The sequence below is a fragment of the Miniopterus schreibersii genome (assembly GCF_964146895.1).
Source record: "Miniopterus schreibersii genome assembly, chromosome: 6".
In the NCBI taxonomy this organism is placed as follows: domain Eukaryota; kingdom Metazoa; phylum Chordata; class Mammalia; order Chiroptera; family Miniopteridae; genus Miniopterus; species Miniopterus schreibersii.
In genome coordinates, this window is record NC_138107.1 from 8,407,189 (window position 1) to 8,425,874 (window position 18,686).

At 54.7% G+C, this 18,686-nt stretch overlaps 1 protein-coding gene across 2 annotated transcripts in view; it reads right to left on the bottom strand.

Annotated features, from left to right (window-relative positions):
• CPNE5 (copine 5) overlaps positions 1–18,686 on the bottom strand; it is an 82,627-nt gene that overhangs the window by 8,321 nt on the left and 55,620 nt on the right. For both annotated transcript variants that reach the window (XM_081140408.1, XM_081140409.1), the window contains 4 exons: positions 13,643–13,684; positions 11,665–11,740; positions 6,049–6,102; positions 2,969–3,030 (listed from right to left, as the gene is read on the bottom strand). In XM_081140408.1, the coding sequence (XP_080996534.1) occupies positions 2,969–3,030; positions 6,049–6,102; positions 11,665–11,740; positions 13,643–13,684 (234 nt within the window). The remainder of the gene's footprint in view (positions 1–2,968; positions 3,031–6,048; positions 6,103–11,664; positions 11,741–13,642; positions 13,685–18,686) is intronic.

An 18,686-nucleotide genomic window follows, 5' to 3' on the forward strand; every position in this document is an offset into this window, starting at 1 on the left:
TGACTAGATATTTGGTATTAAGGAACTTTCGGTTTTTAGGTGCAGTTATGGTACTTGGTTATATGTGACAAAGAGAGTCCTTATCTTTTAGAGACACATCCTAAAGTGTTTGGAGAATGAACTATGTCTAGGATTTGCTTCAAAATAACTGCATGGAAGGGACAGTGGGTAGAACAAAATTGGCCATGAGCTGGTAATTGTTAAATCTGGGTGAAGGGTACCTGGGCATTCATTATACCTTCCCTCTGCTTTTGCATGTGTTTGGGATTTTTCCATGATAAAAAGTTAGGTTTTGAGGCTTCAGATTCGGGTTCTGTGCTAGGTGCTGACGGAACAAAGCTGACAGGACATGAGCCCTTGAGAAATTCTCGTCTGATGGTTTGTACACTGAGCGAGCACAGTCACCAGGGGAGCTTATTTAAAAGGAAGATCTCCGGGCACCACTCCCAGGAACACCAATTCAGTTGGTCTGAGATGGGCCCACAATCTGTTTCTTTAATTAACGTCCTCTGCCCTCATCTGGGATTCTGAGGAGAGGGGTCTGGGATCACACTCGGGGAAACTGTTATGGTGGTTCCGAGTTGGGGCCGGAGATGACACAAGATGAGGCAGGGCTTACCTCAGCAGATGGTTCCTATCAGAACCTCAGCCCTCTCTCCACCTGATCACAGCTGAGCTGTTGCTCGTGGGCCCTTTGTCCCCCAGGAAGCGTGAAGGGCGTGGGTAACAGGAGACTCCAGCCAGGATCTGCTGGCCAGAGACAGTTCTCCCCATACTTCTTCCCTGTTGTCTGCTGCCTGGGGGCAGGGCATCCACTGGACTCCAAACTTTGAGGAAGAAGCCACAAGATGGCAAGAGCCTGGGTCCCTGAGTGACTGGGTGGAGCGTCTTCCCGCCTATCCCTGCCACCCAAAGAATGAAACATAAGCCTTTATTTGTACTAAGCCTTGAGGCTGGGAATTATTTGTTATAGCAGTTGACCTAGTCTATTCATCTGCTGTTCCTTGTCGCCTCGCAGTGTGGAATATAGAGACTGTTTTCGTTAGAGGAAGGGAGACATTTGGAAGGTAAGGGCCCAGCTCCCTGGGCTGCCCTCGGGAGGGTGGTTCTTGCTTGCAGGATTACAGCTGAGGGGACAGGCAGGCCTTACTCCTTACGTAGTCTTCCCCTGCTCTGGGTTCTGAAATGACTCAGGGAAGGAAGGGACTGGAAAGCGATACTTTGTGGGAAAGTTCCTCCCTGCAGGCTCACCTCTCTTGCCTATGCCTAAGGGCACAGAGGGGCAGAATGCAGGCTGCTGAGCAGCCAGCTCCACCTCTGACGTGGCAGCAGAGGTGCCCACACCCTACCCCACCCCTCCACATGAGCAGGGGAGGGAGGCCAGGGAAGAGAGGATCCTCAGACAGATGTCTCCATCAGCTGCCTGCCAGGACACGCATGCCAGGCTCTTGCTGCCTGGAGCCAGGCTCTCGCTCAGGCTCTCCAGAAAGTGCAAGGAGGCGTGGGGTGGGGTGTGGGGCGGGAGGGCCAGGGCGGCTCCAGTGTTCTAACTTGTCTGGTACTCCAGGCGCCAGCTTTGCGCAGCAGCCCGCCCACCTCTGGGGCCCTTTAACTCAGCAGGCTCCACCTGCATCCACCCCGCCTGGTCACCGTGAGCAGGCCGCGCAGTCATGACTGTGGGAGAAATGCGGCTGTGGTGACAGGAGGCGCCCTGCCACGAGCTAGGCACGCACCTCGGGAAAGTTATGTAAAAGGGAGACGCTTCTCACCCTTCATGCCGTGTTCTGTAAATTCAGGGTATTATGCAAATGAGAAAGATAAATAAGATGGGGATTGATTGGAAATTACCAGGTACTATGGCATGTAAGGGGCGGTTTCCTAATGGATTGAGAACAGAGCAGTTTTAACTAGGGAGGGGAGCAAGGGCAGGGTCAGGAGCAGGCTCAGGAGGGGCTGGGAATGGGGCAGGGCGGCCACTGGGTGACTACAGGGAGGGTGTGTGCTCAGTGGCTAAAGGAGAGGGAGAGCTCGCAGCCTTGAGACTGCGGGTTCCGGCAGCAGGGAGCCGTGCCATGGAGAGCGAGTGTGGCTTCCCAGGCCCCAGCTTTTCCCTCTGCCCCGGAGAGCCAGGCAGCCAAGGGCCCACTTGGCTGGGATGAGCCTTTGGCAGCTGCCCTACCTGTCTCCTTTCCAGACAGGTGCAGTCACTCACCTGCCTGCACCTGTGGGCTCTTGGCTACCCACACCCTGACCTGGCACCTGTCCTTGGCAGAGTCGGGCTCTTTTTCCATGAGCTGTTGGCCGGAGCCTCCAGGCTTCCCTGGCTGTCTTGGCCCGGGCGCTGAAACCCCTGGTTCTTTCTGCTCTTTAAACTCGTGTTTGACCAACTGCTGGTCCTGGGACCACTCCCTGGCCCATCCCCCATTCCCTCCTGCCCCTTATGTGTCCCTGATGACACCAGGCAGGTTAATCACTGTTTCCAGACAGACCACAGGTATCAGAAGCTCAGAACAGAAAGGAATCTTAGAATTCACCAAACTCCAATCCCTGTGTTCTGAGGAGGAAACCGATTCCCAGGGAGGGAAAGTGACCTGCCCAAAGTAATCCAGCCAATTCAGGGCACAAGGGGCCTAGAGCCTGGGCCTCATGACTCAGTCCGGGGCTCTTTCCGCCTCCCTATGCCCTTGGCTCTCTTTGGCAGGGAGTCCCTACCACCTCCGGGCACAGGGACCTGATGGGACCCGCTGGCCTCCATGGCCCAGGAATGCCCTCTGCAGGCTCCGGGCAGGCAGGGCTCTGAGGGGGTTGTCTGAACCCGGACATGGGGGGCTGCTCAGAGCCTAGGATCACAGACTTCAGCTCAGGCCTCACAGGGGCCGGGGGGGGGGGGTCCAGGGCTGCGCATGCCCGTGCTTGAGGCCCCTTCCCTCTCCGCAAGGCACAGAAACTGGGCTGCGTTTCTTCTCACCCGCCTTTGATGTAGTCGAGAAATGTGCACTCTGACTCCACGGCAAAGGAGAGCAGCGTGACCTTGGGAACAGAAGGGAGCTGGGTCAGGGGCGCACTCGCAGGTGCGTTAGTACCTCACTGTATCCGGGGCCCAGCAGCCCTGGTATCACCCCCATCTTATCTGTCCAACTCCGGAGCCTGCACTCCTGACCTCAGTGCCAAACCGCGTCCTGGAAGGACCTGTCTCTGTCACTGGAGCAGAGGCTCAAGCCAACAGCGTGAGCTTCCCCGAAGCAGGCACCATGGGGAGCGGGGAGCAAGGGGCCTTCCTGACACAGTCCTAACACCCCTTGCTGACTAGCCCCCCCTTCCATGCCCCAGTAACTAGGAACCCTCAAACGTGCCTCTCTGGTCTGCACTTAACTTCAACTTTACTGGTCCCCCATCCTCTTGCGTCTCAGTCTCTACCCTTGGACCCACATAGCAGCCTGCGCTTTCCCCAGAGGTCACTGACCACCCGGGACCCCCTCTCCCAAGCAGAGGCTTCTCGGCCTACTCTTGCTGGCGGCTTTGGCATCAGCTTTGCCAAGACAGGCAGCTACCTGGCAGCTCATTATGATGGTGACTTGGGATCTCGGAGACAAGGGAAAGCCTGGCAGCTGAAACCAACTGAATGAAGCGGGAGTGGGGCAGCGGACCATCGACCTGCATCGCGGGACTCCACTCTAAGATTTGGGGAGCTCCCTACTGGTGTGGATTCAGCTGTCTTCACTGACTCACTAGGTGGGCCGGTAGGGCCTCTGCGTGGCAGAGCCAATGATCCTAAAGGGGAGGGTCTGTGAGTGCTGAGCTGGGCCTCAGAGACAGCCCTCCACACACACACCTGTGGCCAAGACGTTAGGTGCCCGGACAAAGCTTCCTTTCACTAGAAGTGGATTATGGCAGTGGCCTCCACCCTGACAATTATTAGACTCCTTGAGGAGCTTTTAAAACACCTCGAAGCCCAGGGGAAGCCCTCAAACCAATTACATAAGAGCTTCTGGGGTAGGGCTCTGGCCCTTTTTTTTAGATCCTCACATGAGTCTCACCTGCAGCCAGAGTTGAACCCCCTGGGCCCTGGGATAAAGTACAGTAATTCCCTAACTCGCCTGATCTTGGATTCATCCAGGGACTTGCTACTGAAAGAGTGGTCCCTGAACCAGCATGGTCAGAATCACCGCGATGCTGGTAAAGAATGCAGACATGCAGGTTCTTGGCATTTTAACAAGACCCCAGGAGCTTCTGCACATAGTAAGGCACGAGAATCACTAAGCACAGATGGCTGGGCCGCAGCCTAGAACCCAGGGAACTGCCCTGGGATCTGTATTTTAATAAGCATACTGGACCCTGAGTGATTCTTTTTAAGGTGAAGACTGGGAAATGCTAAAGCAAAGGAGGGGACCTGAGCCCAGTCCTGCTCTGTCCCTAACTCACTGTGTGACCCATGATAAAGCACATCACCTCTCTGGGCCTCAGTTTCTTCATCTCTAAAGTAAGAAATCAGTGGTTTTTCAAACCTTTTTTTTTTTAACTAACTATACATCCAGTATTTCTCAGCTGGGGTAGTTGCTGCCTCCTCTAGAGGCATTTGGGAAAGTGTGGGAGTGTTCTGGGGTCTCACAATCCCCGGGGCTCTACTGGTAGCTATGGGCTGAGGCCGGGGGTGCTAAGCAACCCACATATAGGGGGAAGTCCTGTGAGATGACAGCACCCCACTGGGAGACACTGCCGCTTTGGACAAAGGAAACACAGGGTGGGGAAAAGCAGGTTTACAGTGGAGAGTATACGAAACAGTTTACTCTTGTACTATTATTTTTAAATTATTGTATTATTTTCCATACGAACAACTGTAAGCCTACTTTTGCCCACCCTGTCTGTGAAACAGCTTCGAGCAGAGAAATGGGTAAGTAGTCTGCTTATCCAAAGGGATAGGCTTGCAGTTTGTAGGCCTGCATCTCCCCAGCGTCTGTCACAGCCACCCTGTGCAATAAGCAGCATTAGGGAGGACTTAGTGACCCCATTTTACAGATGGAGAAAATGAGGTTACTCAGAGGAACCCCAAAGCCCCTGGTTCCGACCCCTTCTGGGGCTGGAGGTGCAGCCTGCCTGACTCAAATGACTAGGCTTAGCTGCATTCGCTGATGGTGCTATGGACGCTGGGGGAGGGGCGTGAAGGGTACGAACTTGGCTATGTTTGCACTGCAAAGATATTGGCTCGCTCTATAAATGCTCTGTGGGCTCTACCTCAGGGCCTTCGCACATGCTGATCCCTACTAGAATTCTCTTTCCCTGATATCCTCACCACCTGCTCCCTCACCTTCTTTGAATCTCTGCCCAGATATCACCTTCTCAGAGAAGCTCTCCTTCACTACTTTATATAAGAGCAGTTTTGGCCCTGGCACTCCCGATCTCTTTACCTTATTTTACTTTTCCCCCGCAGCACTCATACCCACCTGACACACAAAGTTTATGTACGCATATATACTTTTCTGTTTCCTCCCACCAGAATATCAATGCCAGTGGGCAAGGACTTCCATTTGCTGAATAAATGCATGAAGATCAGCCCCCAGAAGCCACTGGGCCAGTGTGGCCGCAGGTCAGCAGGGGCCGTGCCCGCAGCAGCCGCCAGCTCTGGATTTAACTGTAGTGCTGACTGTCATCTCCACCGCTTTCTAGCTCTGTGACCTTAGTTGAGTCACTTCCCTGCCTGCAAAGGGATGATAACAGCTGCCTCTCAAGGAAACAGCCTGTGAAAAGCACCTAAACTGGGAATTTCCCAGAGTCAGGGCCAGATGAATGCTACTCCACTTCCCTTCCTTCCTGCAGGAAGTCCCATGGGAGTTTCTCTCTGGGGCGTCTCACTCTGTGTCACAGAGCTGCTATGACACAACGCTTAAGCACCGCCCAGCCCCTGGGCCGTTCTCCATGCCCCCCCCAACTCTCCAGGTTTCGTTCCCACACGGCAGGAGCACACAGACACCCACGATTCCTGACACCAGACCCAGCTCGGGGCTCAGGGTGTCTACACCCGGCTGCAGAGAGGGAGGGGTGGCTACTCACTGTGCCAGAATTCACATATTTCTTTTTCTTCATTTTCTTTTTTGGGTTTACCACCTGCAGGAAAAACCAGTTGCCAGATAAGGAGGTTTCCAAAGAGGCAGGGCTGGAGACCCCTGGGGCTTCCACTGGCCCCAGACCCCGGTAATCGGTAATCGAGTGGGCTGTGAAAATCAGGGGTCCCGGGGAGGAGGGATCAGGCATTTAGATTTAGAGGGATTGGCATTTAGGCTTACGCAACCGGGCTCCCCAGTGGGACCTAGTGTCCCATAAGCAAACACACCAAGAATAATATTTATTTAACCTTCTTTCCCACAGCTCCCCAAACACACCCTCCACCCCATGCAGCCGGAGGAGGCTCGATGTTGCAAAGGGGCCCTGTCTATGCCTGTCCCGGGAGGCAGCTCAGGCTGCTCCCTCAGCCGGGACACAGCCCCCCCACGCCCCCAACCCTCCCTGCTCCTCCTGGGAGACCCAGCCTTAGGGCCCCTGGGGTCTGTGAGGCTCCCCCTCCACCGCCACTTCCCTCACACAACAGTTAGAACCTCCGAAACGCTTCTTCACGTGCAAGCTTTCATTCCAAACCAGACCTGTCATCAGAGACTATGTCACAGCGCTAGCTAGCCATGTCGTAGGCGCTAAAAAACATTCTTGGTGGGTTGACTCCGTGGGCTCAGCTGGGGGCGATCCACCCCCATGCCTGGAGACATCTGGCAATGTCTGGAAATATTTTTGGTTGTCACAACTAGGGGAGTAGGTAGAGTCAAGGGATGCTGCTAAACACCCTACAACACACGGGACTGCTCCCTGCAACGGAGTCATTGTGTGTGAGATGCCAGCAGTGTGGAGGCGAGAGCCCCGCGCTGCTGAGGACCGCCTTGCTCTGGGAGCCCCCACGGGTCTGTCACAAGTACTACATTTGTGCTCTAATCTGAGCCTCACCAGCTCTTGTGTTTTTTTACATGGAAGTCTAGGCCCAACCCTTCCCTAATCTCCTATTGAACAAACCAAGGGGACCCTCACACCGGCTCAGCTCTTCAGATTCTGGTTAATTCACAACCCTCTCCCTCATCTCCTGTTCTTCCTGGGGGGCAGCCAGCTGGTCCTGAGCAGAGGTCTCTTCTGTCTGAGTGACTACTGAGATCCGCCTCTGGAGTTAAGGAAACTAAGGCACAGAGACACCAAGTGTTTTGCTGAAGGTCACTCCTCTGGTCTGGGTAGGGGCTGAATTAGAAACCAGGTTCCTGCCCCCAGGCCACCTTGATAACAAACACAAACACATTCCTTCACAAATACTTACAAAGGGGGGGTGTACCAGTTCCTCTCCTCTAGACTCTTTACTCCAGCAAGAGAAAGAAGATATGTGCTCAGGAGAGATGACAAGGGCCACCAAGAATGGGGAGTCAGGAATGTGAAGGCGTTGTTAGAAGGAACATTCCGCGAGGGAGCATCAGTGAAAGCTCCCCGAGCAGGAGGTACCCCAGGCAGATGCGAGGGACAGGAAGGACTTGGACATGGAGAGATGGAAGGAGGACATACTGGGGGGAAGGGACACAGAACTGGGGTCCAGTTTAACTGCAGAACCACAGGGTGGAAGAGAGTAAACTGGCTGGCTGGAAGGGAACCATTCGAGGACAGTTTAAATGTCTGAACATCACCCATCAGCTAGCAGAGAACTCTGATGATCTCTAAGCTGATAGGGGACACGATCACAGCAGGCTCTAGGACGCTGGGACCTGGTGGAGGTCAGAACAAGGGGAGGAGGAGGGACATCCAGGGGGATGTTTGCCTGGTTCTGCCACCTCAGGCCTGTGTGATCTTAGGCAAGTTACTTAACCTCCCTGTACCTCAGTTTTTTCATCTGTAAAATGGGAATTAAAAAAAAAAAGGGGGGGAATAAAAAGTATCTACCATCCTGGACGGTATTGCTCAGTGGTTAGAGAATTGGCCTGAGGACCAAAAGGTCATGGGTTCGGTTCCTGGTCAAGGGCAAGTACCTGGGCTGTGGTTCACTCCCTGCCCCGTTGGGTGCCTACGTGCAGGAGGCAACCAATTGATGTGTCTCTCTCACATCAATGTTTCTCTCTCTCTCTCCCCCTCCCTCCCTTCCACTCTCACTCTGAAAATCAATGGAAAAAATATCCTCAGGCGAGGATTTAAAAAAAAAGTACCTACCTCATAAAAAGGTAGGGGGATTAAAATGGGTCAGTACAAGTCAAGTGCTTAGGACAGGGTCTGGAATGTAGTAAGTACGTGCACATGTCAGCTGCTAGCATTTTGTATCACTACTATTTACTACCACCACTAGTCCAGGAGACCGGTAATGAGGGCTTCTGGGTGTTGGAACAGGTACTGAGCTACAGCAAAACAGCACTGTCAAGAAGCGACCACAGATCTTGGACCCCAGGCATGACTGTGGGGGTAGGAGAAAGTGAGGGGCCAGGGCCAACCAGGTAGACACAGAAGAGCTGGATTTGGGGCACAGGTGGGACATTCAGGTGGGAGGGCCAGCAGACTGTACAAGTGAGCCTGGGAGAGAAGCCCAGAACAACCTCCAATCCTCACAGGCAGGAGAGCCGCCCAGGGGGCATGGTGTTCACAGACACAGTCCTGGGCAACAGCCTAGCAGGCAAGGGGTTGAGGTAGGGCACAGCCGCAGCTCCAATGTGCACTGTGCCTCAGTTTCCCAATCTGTCCCCGGAGGGTGTGGAACTTTTAGAACTGGGTGCATGTCAAACCTTTACTCCAAAGTAGCCCTCCCAGCTGAGGAGAATAAACATGGACTCCTGGGGATCTGGGCGTCGCCCGAAGACCTGGCCACCAGCATATTTCTTTGAAGTCTTCTGTGTTGTCTTTAAATTAGCCAGTATTCCACATTTCCACTCTCTAATTATAACTGTTTTAATATTAAAGCACTGTTTTGTTCTCAGATCTTCATGTGAAATGCACTGAAGAGACGCCCTGTTTATCCTGAAGTTTCAGGCACTCCCAGCACACCCTCCCACTCTCTGTACCCGCCTCTCCTGCCCTAACAGGCTGCACCTTGAGGTTCCGTGAGAGGGACCAGCACCCCCAAGGGGTCAGGCCAGGAACCTCCCAACCCTTGGGCTGGAGTTCTCCTAAGCCTATTCTTCCCCCTCCTCAGACCCGGTGTCCTTAAGGCCCCCAGGGCTCAATTTGGGGTGTGCCCTTCTGTACAAGGGGTCACAGAGTGGTTCCCAGGAGCCAGGAGCCGCTCTGGCTGACACAGCAGTGAGGAAGACACGCCCGACCCAGGGCAGGGCCTTTGTGAGCGAAGCCATGGAGGCTGAGCCAACATGCGGGTTCAGAGAGCCTCAGATGGCACGATCGGGCTGAAAGTGGGTGGGCAGAGGGAAGGGCTGGGGCCAGACCCTAGGGGCCATGTGAGGGTGCGACATGCATGTCTGCTTACCCAGGCCCATGGGCTGCACACAGGTTGCAGGTCACTGGGGCATCCTGTGAGGAGCTCAGACTTTACCCCACAGGTAGGCGGCCCTGCAGGATCTCAGCCGGCGTGGGGAGTCTTTCTGACTTTCCCCCTCCCCCTCCCCTATGGGAGCCAGGCTGAGGTGGTGGGCGGAAGGCACAACCAGATTTGAAGCTGGGGAGCAGTGTGGTCGGGTGACCTTTTTGGAGGAGCACTCAGCTTACTGAGTGCAGGACGGAAGGGGGTGGAAAGGCTGCTGCTGTTGGGGGCTGTTGCAAAGCTCCCACTTGGGAGATGACAGTGGGGGTGGGCGGGAATGAAGGGAACAATTGTCAGAATATTTTTCGTTGGTAGTAGAAGCAGGGTGCAGCCATGCGTGGAGAGGGGCCACAGTTGTCAAGGATGGCTCCCCAGGCGCTGTGGCCCCCATGGTGATGGCACAGGCTGGCCAGGGGAGGGGAGGGCTGCGGGGAGACTTTGGCTGGTGCGTTCAGTTTGGAAGGCTGAGCCTGAGGAGTGGCCAGCAGGCAGCCGGACATACAAGTCAGACACCCAGGGTGATGCCAGGGCCCAAGACGAGGGTCTCTCCCGGCAGAAGCCTGTGCTGTCTTCAGGAGGACTGTTAGAAAGGCCTCCCAGTGACACCACAGTGCAAGGCCTGCCCACGGCCACCAGAGTTTAACCCTTTCCTGCCTGGTGGCATTTCTATGTGAAGACAGTGCTTCTGCTTCCCAGAGCTGCCCTTTCTCTGGTCGATTACAAGGGAGCAGGGATCCTCAACCAAGCCAACAAGTCAGTCCAACCTTTCTGCTTTCAGCCTGGAGACCACGGCCTCTTCTGGTCTGTCAAGCGCCCTTAGAAGTCAAACTCCAATTGATCTGACCCCTTCCCTTCTCTTCCCTAAAACTCTCCTTAAAGGAGGCCAGAGAAAGACAGAGCCTGCTTCTCTCTGCTTGAGGGGGGGGACACTCACAGCCCTTCCGATGCAGAAAACAAAGTGATTAACTGGGAGGAATTCAAAGAAATTCACCCACGCTCCATCTTCACAACGGCACTGTTCACCTGAATTCAGTGTGTGGATGTCTAATAAGCACCTACTGTGTGCCCAGCAGTGGCCAGACCAACGTGAAGAGAGGCAACTGAGAAAGCTGTCACCTGCCCTTGGGGGGCTTCAGTGTGGTTGGAACACAAGATCTGCCCACTCGGAACAGAGATAAGGGTGAGGGAGGGGGAGGATGGGGGGCTTGGATTCAGTGATGGGAGTCAAAGCCAGCTCCTCAACCTCACCAGCCGAGTGGCTGCCAATGTGCGGCTAGAGCCCGTTTGCAGGATGGTTGTGAGACGTCAACCTCCTGGCACATAGGAGCTCAGCACAGGGTCCTGGAAGGCAGCTCTGACGTCATGCCCACTCGGGCCGGGTGTTGTCCTCGTAACTTATTTAATTCTCCATGGGCATGGCAGAGCAGTTCAGGAACTTAGCCAGGCTCGCATGGCTAGTACGAGGTAGGGCCCGGCTATGAACCCAGGTAGCAACGAGGATGGGAAGCCAGCACTGGAGCAGGAGCTGAGCTAGATTTGGAAGGGGGGACGGCACCCCAGAGGCAGCGCAGACACCAGCAAAGGTTCAGCTGCAGAACTGTCCTTCGAGAGCAAACACTTATCTCCAGAGAGGCTGGGTGCCTTGTCCAAGGTTCTCCAGATCTACTAGAGGTATCCTGACCCCTGTACCTCTGAGTCTCTCCTTCCAGAAGAGGCCCTGAAGCTGCTCTGGTGGGAGGCAGAGGGCCATCTTGAACTCAGGACCTTGGTCTCAGGCCCGGTACCTTCTGATACTGTCCCCCAACCTTCTGCCCCACCCCCATTTCCATCCCCCCATCTTGTTGGAAGTATTCTTTGGGGGACACTGTAACTCACTGATTTGGAGTCAGGTTGTTTGCCTTTTGGTCCTGCCTTACTGAAACGTGTTTTTAGGCAAGTTCCCTAACTTCTCTGAGACTCAGTCTCCTTAACTGTAGAATGGAACAATAACACTCACCTCACAGGAGAAACAGCAAAAACCCTAGTCCTGCACATGAATATTAGAGGGTATTTAAGAATTATTGTTCATGGCTTCAATGACTGGGAGCTATGTATCATCGGAGCAAACCCCAGACTTCCAGAGTCCGCCTCACCTCATAGATGTTGAATTGGCTCTGCCCGCGGGCCAGCTCCCGGTAGCTGGTGGTGAACTCCCCGATGAAGTCATGGCTGCAAAGGAAGGCCGCTGCTGAGACCTGAGGCCCAGGCTACGCTTTGCCTCTGCCCACCCCACCCCACCCCACCTCCTCTCACATCTCCCCAGCTCCCAATTCTGCCCAGGCCTCTGCTCCAGGGGCACATGCCAGCAGGGAGGCTGGGCCCCTGGAAGGGGTCCAGTTTCACCCATGGAGCAAGGAACCCAATGGTCAAGTAGCAAAGAGCAGGGCCCTGGAGAATGGGACCCATTTCTACCTAGATTCTCGTTTGAACAAACCGGCAACAAAAGGTATTTTGGGGACAACTAGGGAAATTTGGATATGAAATGAATATTAGAGGGTATTTAAGAATTATTGTTCAAAGCGTCAGGTGTGATAATGGTATTCATAGTTATGTGGAAATGTCCTTATTTTTTAGACATTCCCAATAAGATATTTAGAGATAAAAATGCCAAGATGTCTATAATTTAAACTACATCAACAAATGTAGAGAAAGCAAATATGGCAACCTGTAACACTTGTTAAATTCAGATGATAGGCTTAAAAGTATTAATCATTAAGCTCTTCTCTACTTTTCTGTGCATTTGACATTTTTCCGGTAACATTTTTTGAAAAGACAATTAGCGCTTTGTCCATCAGGCCACTGGAGGGGTTTTCTGCAGTGTCTGCACTTCTGGGGCTCCCTGTGTGTTTACAGTAAGTGCAGCAAAGCCTCATACAAAGCAGAAGTCCCACGTCTGCTGCCTTTGACCTTCACGTCTGGCCTAGAGTGCCTGCTAGAGAGGGAGGCCCAGGCAGTGTCCCTGGGGCCTTGCCCTCCTTGAGCCCACACTGTATGTTTTACTACATATTTATAGTTCTCTGCTTGCAGACTGTGAGCTCCATGGTGGCAGGAACCAATTGCATCTGGTGGCTGTCCCGAGCTTTCTCCCATAAAGGAGAAGTAGGGGGAACTCCAGGGTAAAGTGAAGCAAATCATGGGTGGAAACATTGCCTGTGATGTGGTTAAAGAGGACAGAAGGGGGGCCAAGCGAGTTTCCGGAGGCAGCATTGGCCCTGGCCGGTCATATAGGAAGGTCTCAGGGGAAGGGAAGCTCCTTGGAAGGAGCTTTGGCCTAACTTAGAGCTGCATTCACACAGCCCTTTGCAGCATCCTCTGTTCACATCCCAGACTTGAGAGTCCCAAAGGAGATTATGGGGCATAAAGGCCCTTACAATCCCCTGCTAGTACCACAGAATGGAGGGGTCACAAAGTCAGGGTGGTGTATCTGATTTGGTTCAAAAGACAAGTAGGAGCTGCTGAGTGTTCTGGACTAAAGCTGTGAGAGGCCTCTCATCTATGAATTCCCAGGGGCACTGGCTCCTTGGGGACACTTAAGAAGGGGAAGGCACTGGCCTCCTGAAGACCCTGAGTGGGAACTGCCCTCCCACTGGCCAGGCTCGGCCCCGCTCAGGCACTGCCTCGAGGCTCTTGAGTCCCTTCGCGTGTGGCCATTGGCCGAGCTCCTCTTCTGCACCTCGGTCACCCCACAAGGCTGAGCCTCACACAGAAAATGCGTCCGTGAATGCTCAGGATGTCACTACTATCTATGCCTTACAATAGGCATATTGGGGAAAATCCAAAATCCTCCCAAATGTGGGGAAATTTTAGGCACTGGCTGGCTGCTAGGCAGCTGAGGAAAAGACGCCTCTCATGCCCTTTGCACCATGTCCTTCGGGACAGAGGTCCTCTGGTGCCAGTGGAGCTGGGCAGGGACCAGTCATGGGGCAGTGGATGTCCCAGAGCCAGGCCCCCTCACCCCCAGAGCTGCCACGAGTCAGGGCCTAGGCACAGGTCTCCCCATGTGAGGACGGGGCCCCATCTCCCCCAGTGGCTGCCCCATCCCCGCCCCCCTTTGCCCTTCTGCCTGCTTACCTGCCATCGCGATCCCAGTCGTACACCTCCACCTTGATGGTCCTGTGAGGCAAAGGGTCCGTGGTGGGATGGGCTTGACCCAGCACCCACGTCACCTAAGGACAGGGTCCTTCTCATGCTCCTGGGCCCTCATGAGAGGCAGTAGCCCAGAGAGACAAAGGAACTATCCTGAGGCCTTTTAGCAAAGGTCTTAGGGACAGAGGCAGCCCTAGGGCTGGGTAGGGACTTCCCCGAATTTCAGGGAGGAATGGAAAAACAGCCTCAGACTTCAGTTCACCCTGCCTTCTGCTTGGCCACCCTAGATTGGGCACAAGTCCCAGCATGAAACCACACTATGAATTTATCAGGGGTGGGGCCACAGTACTGGGGGATGCTGCTCCCCAGATTTCTGGCCTAGGCAGGGTGGGCTCTCCTGGGAGGGACAATGAGACAGCAGGACTCCAGGGCCCACGGGTCGGAGTGGTGCGGAGCCAGCCCTGCATGCCAGGGGCCGGCCTGCTGAGCTGCTCCAGCCAGGACTGGCTCCTGAGTGAGGGTGTAATTACCTTCACATTTTCGCCTGGCTGCTTTAATTAGTTTGTTTTGACTCCTGTGCTTGGGGCTGGGCTCTGGGAGCCCATTTTATTTTTAGCCCGTTTCCATGGCAACAGGCTAGCGGACCAGAGGCAGAGGAGGGAGGTGGAAGGCTGCAGGTTAACCCTTGGTGCCAGTGGTCCTCCAGGGATGCCCAGGGATGGGGGAGCTGCCGGGATCCCACTATAGGGTCAGGGTCTGGGGAGGCAGGAACCTCGTGGGGAGCCAGGGTCTCCAGCCTTCAGTTCTAAATGGGGCACTAAGAGGTGGCTGCCTGGGCCTGGTTTTCATTAAAATCTCATCATCTGGCCCATCCATGGCTGTGGCCCATCTCAGGTCTCTGAGGACTGGGCCTTGGGGTTCTGGAACCCCAGAAGGAGGCGCTGTCTCCCTTTGGATGAGCCTCCGCGGGCTGTGGATTGGCCCGCGTCAGGGCAGAAAGTGCCCTGGAATGAAGGAGTGCCCCGCAGGTTGGGCACCAGCTGCGTTTCAGTTACTAAGATAGAAAACGGGGTGGGTATCGAAGCCCACCATTTAAAGGAACCCTTTAAATTCTTGTCAAAAGCAAAACACAGTATTTCTCTGAGGTGAATTACTGTGGAAAGAAAAAAACCTCAGGTCCCTGAAAGTGGGCTGGTGAGCTGGAAAGAGCGGAAAGAGGCCGAGGTGTGGACTTGGGTGCTGGGCTGCTAGCTGGGGGGCCCGGAGCTGTCACTTAACCTCTGTGAGCCATAAGCCAGCGCTTTAAAGTAGGGATAACAATGTTCTTACAGACTAGCTGCAAAGAAAGTTGGTAAACCTGCCTGGCAGGTGGGTGGGCCCTATAACAACGCCCTTTCTCTCCACTGTAGCACTGGGCCATACGAAATTTACTTAAATCAGGGACACGGAGCCTGGGTACCTGAGCTCTGCAACTTCCCAGGCACAGGTAGTTTGACAAGTCCCCTGTCTGATTCTGATGTTCAGCCAGAGCCGCTGACCTCTCTGGTTTTCCACCTTGATTGCACATTGGATCCCCTGGGGAGCTTTAGCAATCCGATGTGGATGCTGATGCCTTGCCCCAGAGACTCAGAATCAGTGGGACTGGGTGTACCTGGCAGGGGAATTGTTTAAAGCTCCTCAGGGGATTTGAACTTGCAGCTGAGGTGGAGACCACTGAGTGTGAGATTCCTGTGCAATCAAGGCTCCAGGGATGGCATGCGCCCGGGGGTCCGATTAGCTCGGAGGCTGCAAACTCCAGCCTTGGGGGAGGAGGTGAGAGAAACGCTGCCCAGAGACGGGGAAGGCAGACACAAGCCAGACACAGCTCTGACTTCTCTGCTGACAGTTCTGTCGCTGTCCAGCTCTGATTGGGTTGCCCCAAGTCACATCACATGCCCCTTGTGGGCTCAGGTCTAACAAAGGCTCATGTCGGACCAATTGTGACTTCTAGGGACAGCATCCAGGTGAAGGGGCTCCTAGGTGTGGGGCAATGAAATGGGCCTCTGCTGCCCACAAAAAATGAACATCTAATTTGGCATAAAAGGCTCAGGACACAGAGTCCCGAGTCTGAGAGGCAGGAGGGTGGACAGGGAAGACCAGGCTCTGGTGACAGCCCCAGCTCTCTAGCTACTAGCCGTGCAGCCCTGTGCAACTGGCTTAGCCCTTGGAGACTCTGTTTACCCCTCTGTAAAATGGTATCATCGCATCCACTTGGGAGTTGCTGTGAGAAGTCAGCTACGTCGTCCACATGGGCAGCATTGGACATGCTCTTCTGTTCCATCTAAAACACTCAAGTCCTTTTTCCAAGCTCCTGTCTCCCAAACAATTCTCATTCACCATGAAAATGTCAGCTCCACGAGGCCAGAGGTTTCTATTTTTTTGTTCACTGCTCTATCTTCAGCTTCAAGAACAGTACCTAGCAGATACTAGGTGATGTGAGTAGAATATTATATAAGTAGTATATTACCTAGTAGATACTTGGTGGTATAAGCAGTACATTAAATATCTGCTGGCTGAGAACTTCTATCAACTTGGTGAAGTGGGCCACACAGCAACAAAGCCCTCCTTCCCCAGAATTACAAAGGGAGGTCCCAAGTCACACAGCTGGTCAGTGGCAGCGCCAGGCCTCAGGGCTGGAGCCAGTGTCCTGTAGGTCACTGGATGCCTGGGGCCGGGGCGAGAGAGCTGGGCCTGTGCGAGTCTCAGCAGAATGGCAGAGATGAGGGACAGGCAGAGACCAGAGACACCAGGCTTCCCTCCCAGCTCACCAAGCGGCGATATCTGTAGTCTCCTGCGAGCTGAGCGGGGCTACAGGCCTGCTTCCGAGTGAGCCGGCCCCGGGCTGGAGGATGCACATTTTGCTGTATAAGTCCCCAGGGCTCACAGGCCCTGAGGAGTTGCCCTACAGTGACCAGCAGTCCGACACTAAGAGAGGCTTCAGGGCAGAAGAGGAGCCAGGCCCGGCCCGTGTGGCTCAGCAGTTGAGCGTCGGCCTAGGATCCAGGAGACTGCGGTGTGACTCCCGGTCAGGCACAGGCCCGGGTTGCGGGCTCCATCCCCAGTCGGGGCATGTGGGAGGCAGCCGATCTGTGACTCTCTCATCATTGATGTTTCTCTCTCTCCTTTCCTCTCTCTGAAATCAGCAAAAATATATTTAATTTTAAAAAAAAGAGGAGCCGGGGCGGGGGGCTCCCCGGGGCAGGCAGTGACCCGGGCTGCACCGCAGAGACCGCCTGCTCTGAGCTCAGCTTCTGCGGGCGGGCGGGAAGATAAAACACGGCCGACGGGGGCCACATGTGCTGGCCACATGTCCCTCCCGGCACACAGCCGGGGGGGGGGGGGGGCGGTTCAAAGGAGAAGCCGCTGGTTCTTGCGTGGCAGACAGAAGCGTGAAGTTTCAGAGATGTGACAGCCCCCAGCCACCCTCTGCCCTCTCCAGGTGAGGATCTGACACCCTCTTAAAGTCTACTCATTCAACACAAGGTGTGAGCGACACAGCCCCACGGGGGAATCCGGTTCAGTGAGGACAAACCCTCAAGCCACAGAATGTTCAAGAACAGAGCTGGGCTTCAGGGAAGGCAGGGGAAGGGCTTCTTGTCATCACCCCACTTCACCCACCGGAGGCTGGACTGGCTCTGACCCCGATGCCACTTCCCCTGACGCCAGCTCCGCTCAGCTGGGGCACTTGAGTTTGGTCTCATGTGGACTGGAGACAGCAAACACAGGGGGACCCGAGACCCCAGAGGTAACTTCTGGAAAGGAGAAATGTACCTTCTCCTTGCCTGCCAAGTTACATCATCTCCAGTCCTCCCCTTCTCCATCTGTGCAACGGGGGTGTCACCAGTACCCACCTTCTAGGGTTACTGTGAAATTTAATTCACAACTAAGATAATGCATTGAAACCAATTAGGACACAATTTGGCCCATACCCTAAAGACTCAGTAATCGTCTCAATATTAACAGGTTTCTGTCCCCATCATTCCAAGCAAGCGGCCCCTTCTCCGCAGATCTTTGGCTTTTGCCCTCCTGGCCCCGTTTTTCGCAACAGTGGTTGACACTCCTGTTTGAAGTCCCTTCTCTCAGCTCGCTGACCAGGCCGCCCTCCTCTTGGTCCCCCCCATCTCTCTGACCATCTCCTCTTCTCTCTCCTGCTCCTGACCTGTGGCATCTACCCTCCCCCTCCCCCCCAGGGCCTTGAACACTTGACCTCTGCCAGCCCCTCTCCTGGAGACTCCCAGACCTCTGCCTCTCTCCTTAGCAGAGCCCCGCCGAGCCAGTCCCACAGCCACCTGCTCTGGCTCCCTGTCACACTCCCATCTCTCTCGGTGATACTGTCTTCTCTCGTCCCCCAAGCTCCAAACCCTAATGACTCCCCGTCTCTGTCAGTCCCAGCTCCAGGCAGCTGGAAAGTCCTTCTGAGCCTTCCTCCCACCTCCGGTCCCAGAGCATAAGGCCCCTCGTCCCTGAGCGAGGCTCTCACAGAGCCCCCTCCAAACACATCCACTCACACCCCGGCCCAGCCGTTTGGCAACACAGCGTTGGGGTTAAGAACACAGACTCAGAGCCAGCCTCAGTTTCCTGGCCTGTAAAGTGGGGACAGTGTTAGTGCCTTTTTCAGAGGAGATGCTAACTGTTGAGGGGTAGCAGTAGTTTATATACACAAATTACCATATAAGGCTGCAAGAGCCTTTGCTGTTATTATCGTCACCTGTCTGACCCCTGCCTTGGCCTGGGAGCAACCTAAGAGGGAAGCTTGGGTGGGACAGCTCAGTGGGCCCACGGCACCCAGCACAGTGCTCTGCGCCCCGCTGGCACTGAAGGCACGGCTGCTGGATTCGCCCAAATGCGTGTGTGAGGCTTTAAGGAGGCTCCTCCGTCATTTTCCTGCATGAGCCCTCCCCCCACTGCCCTGAGAGGGCCCCCAGACGCGTTGGGTTACCCTAGGGTTACCCTAGGGCTCAGTGCCCAGCTAGTGTGACACGCCTGGCCC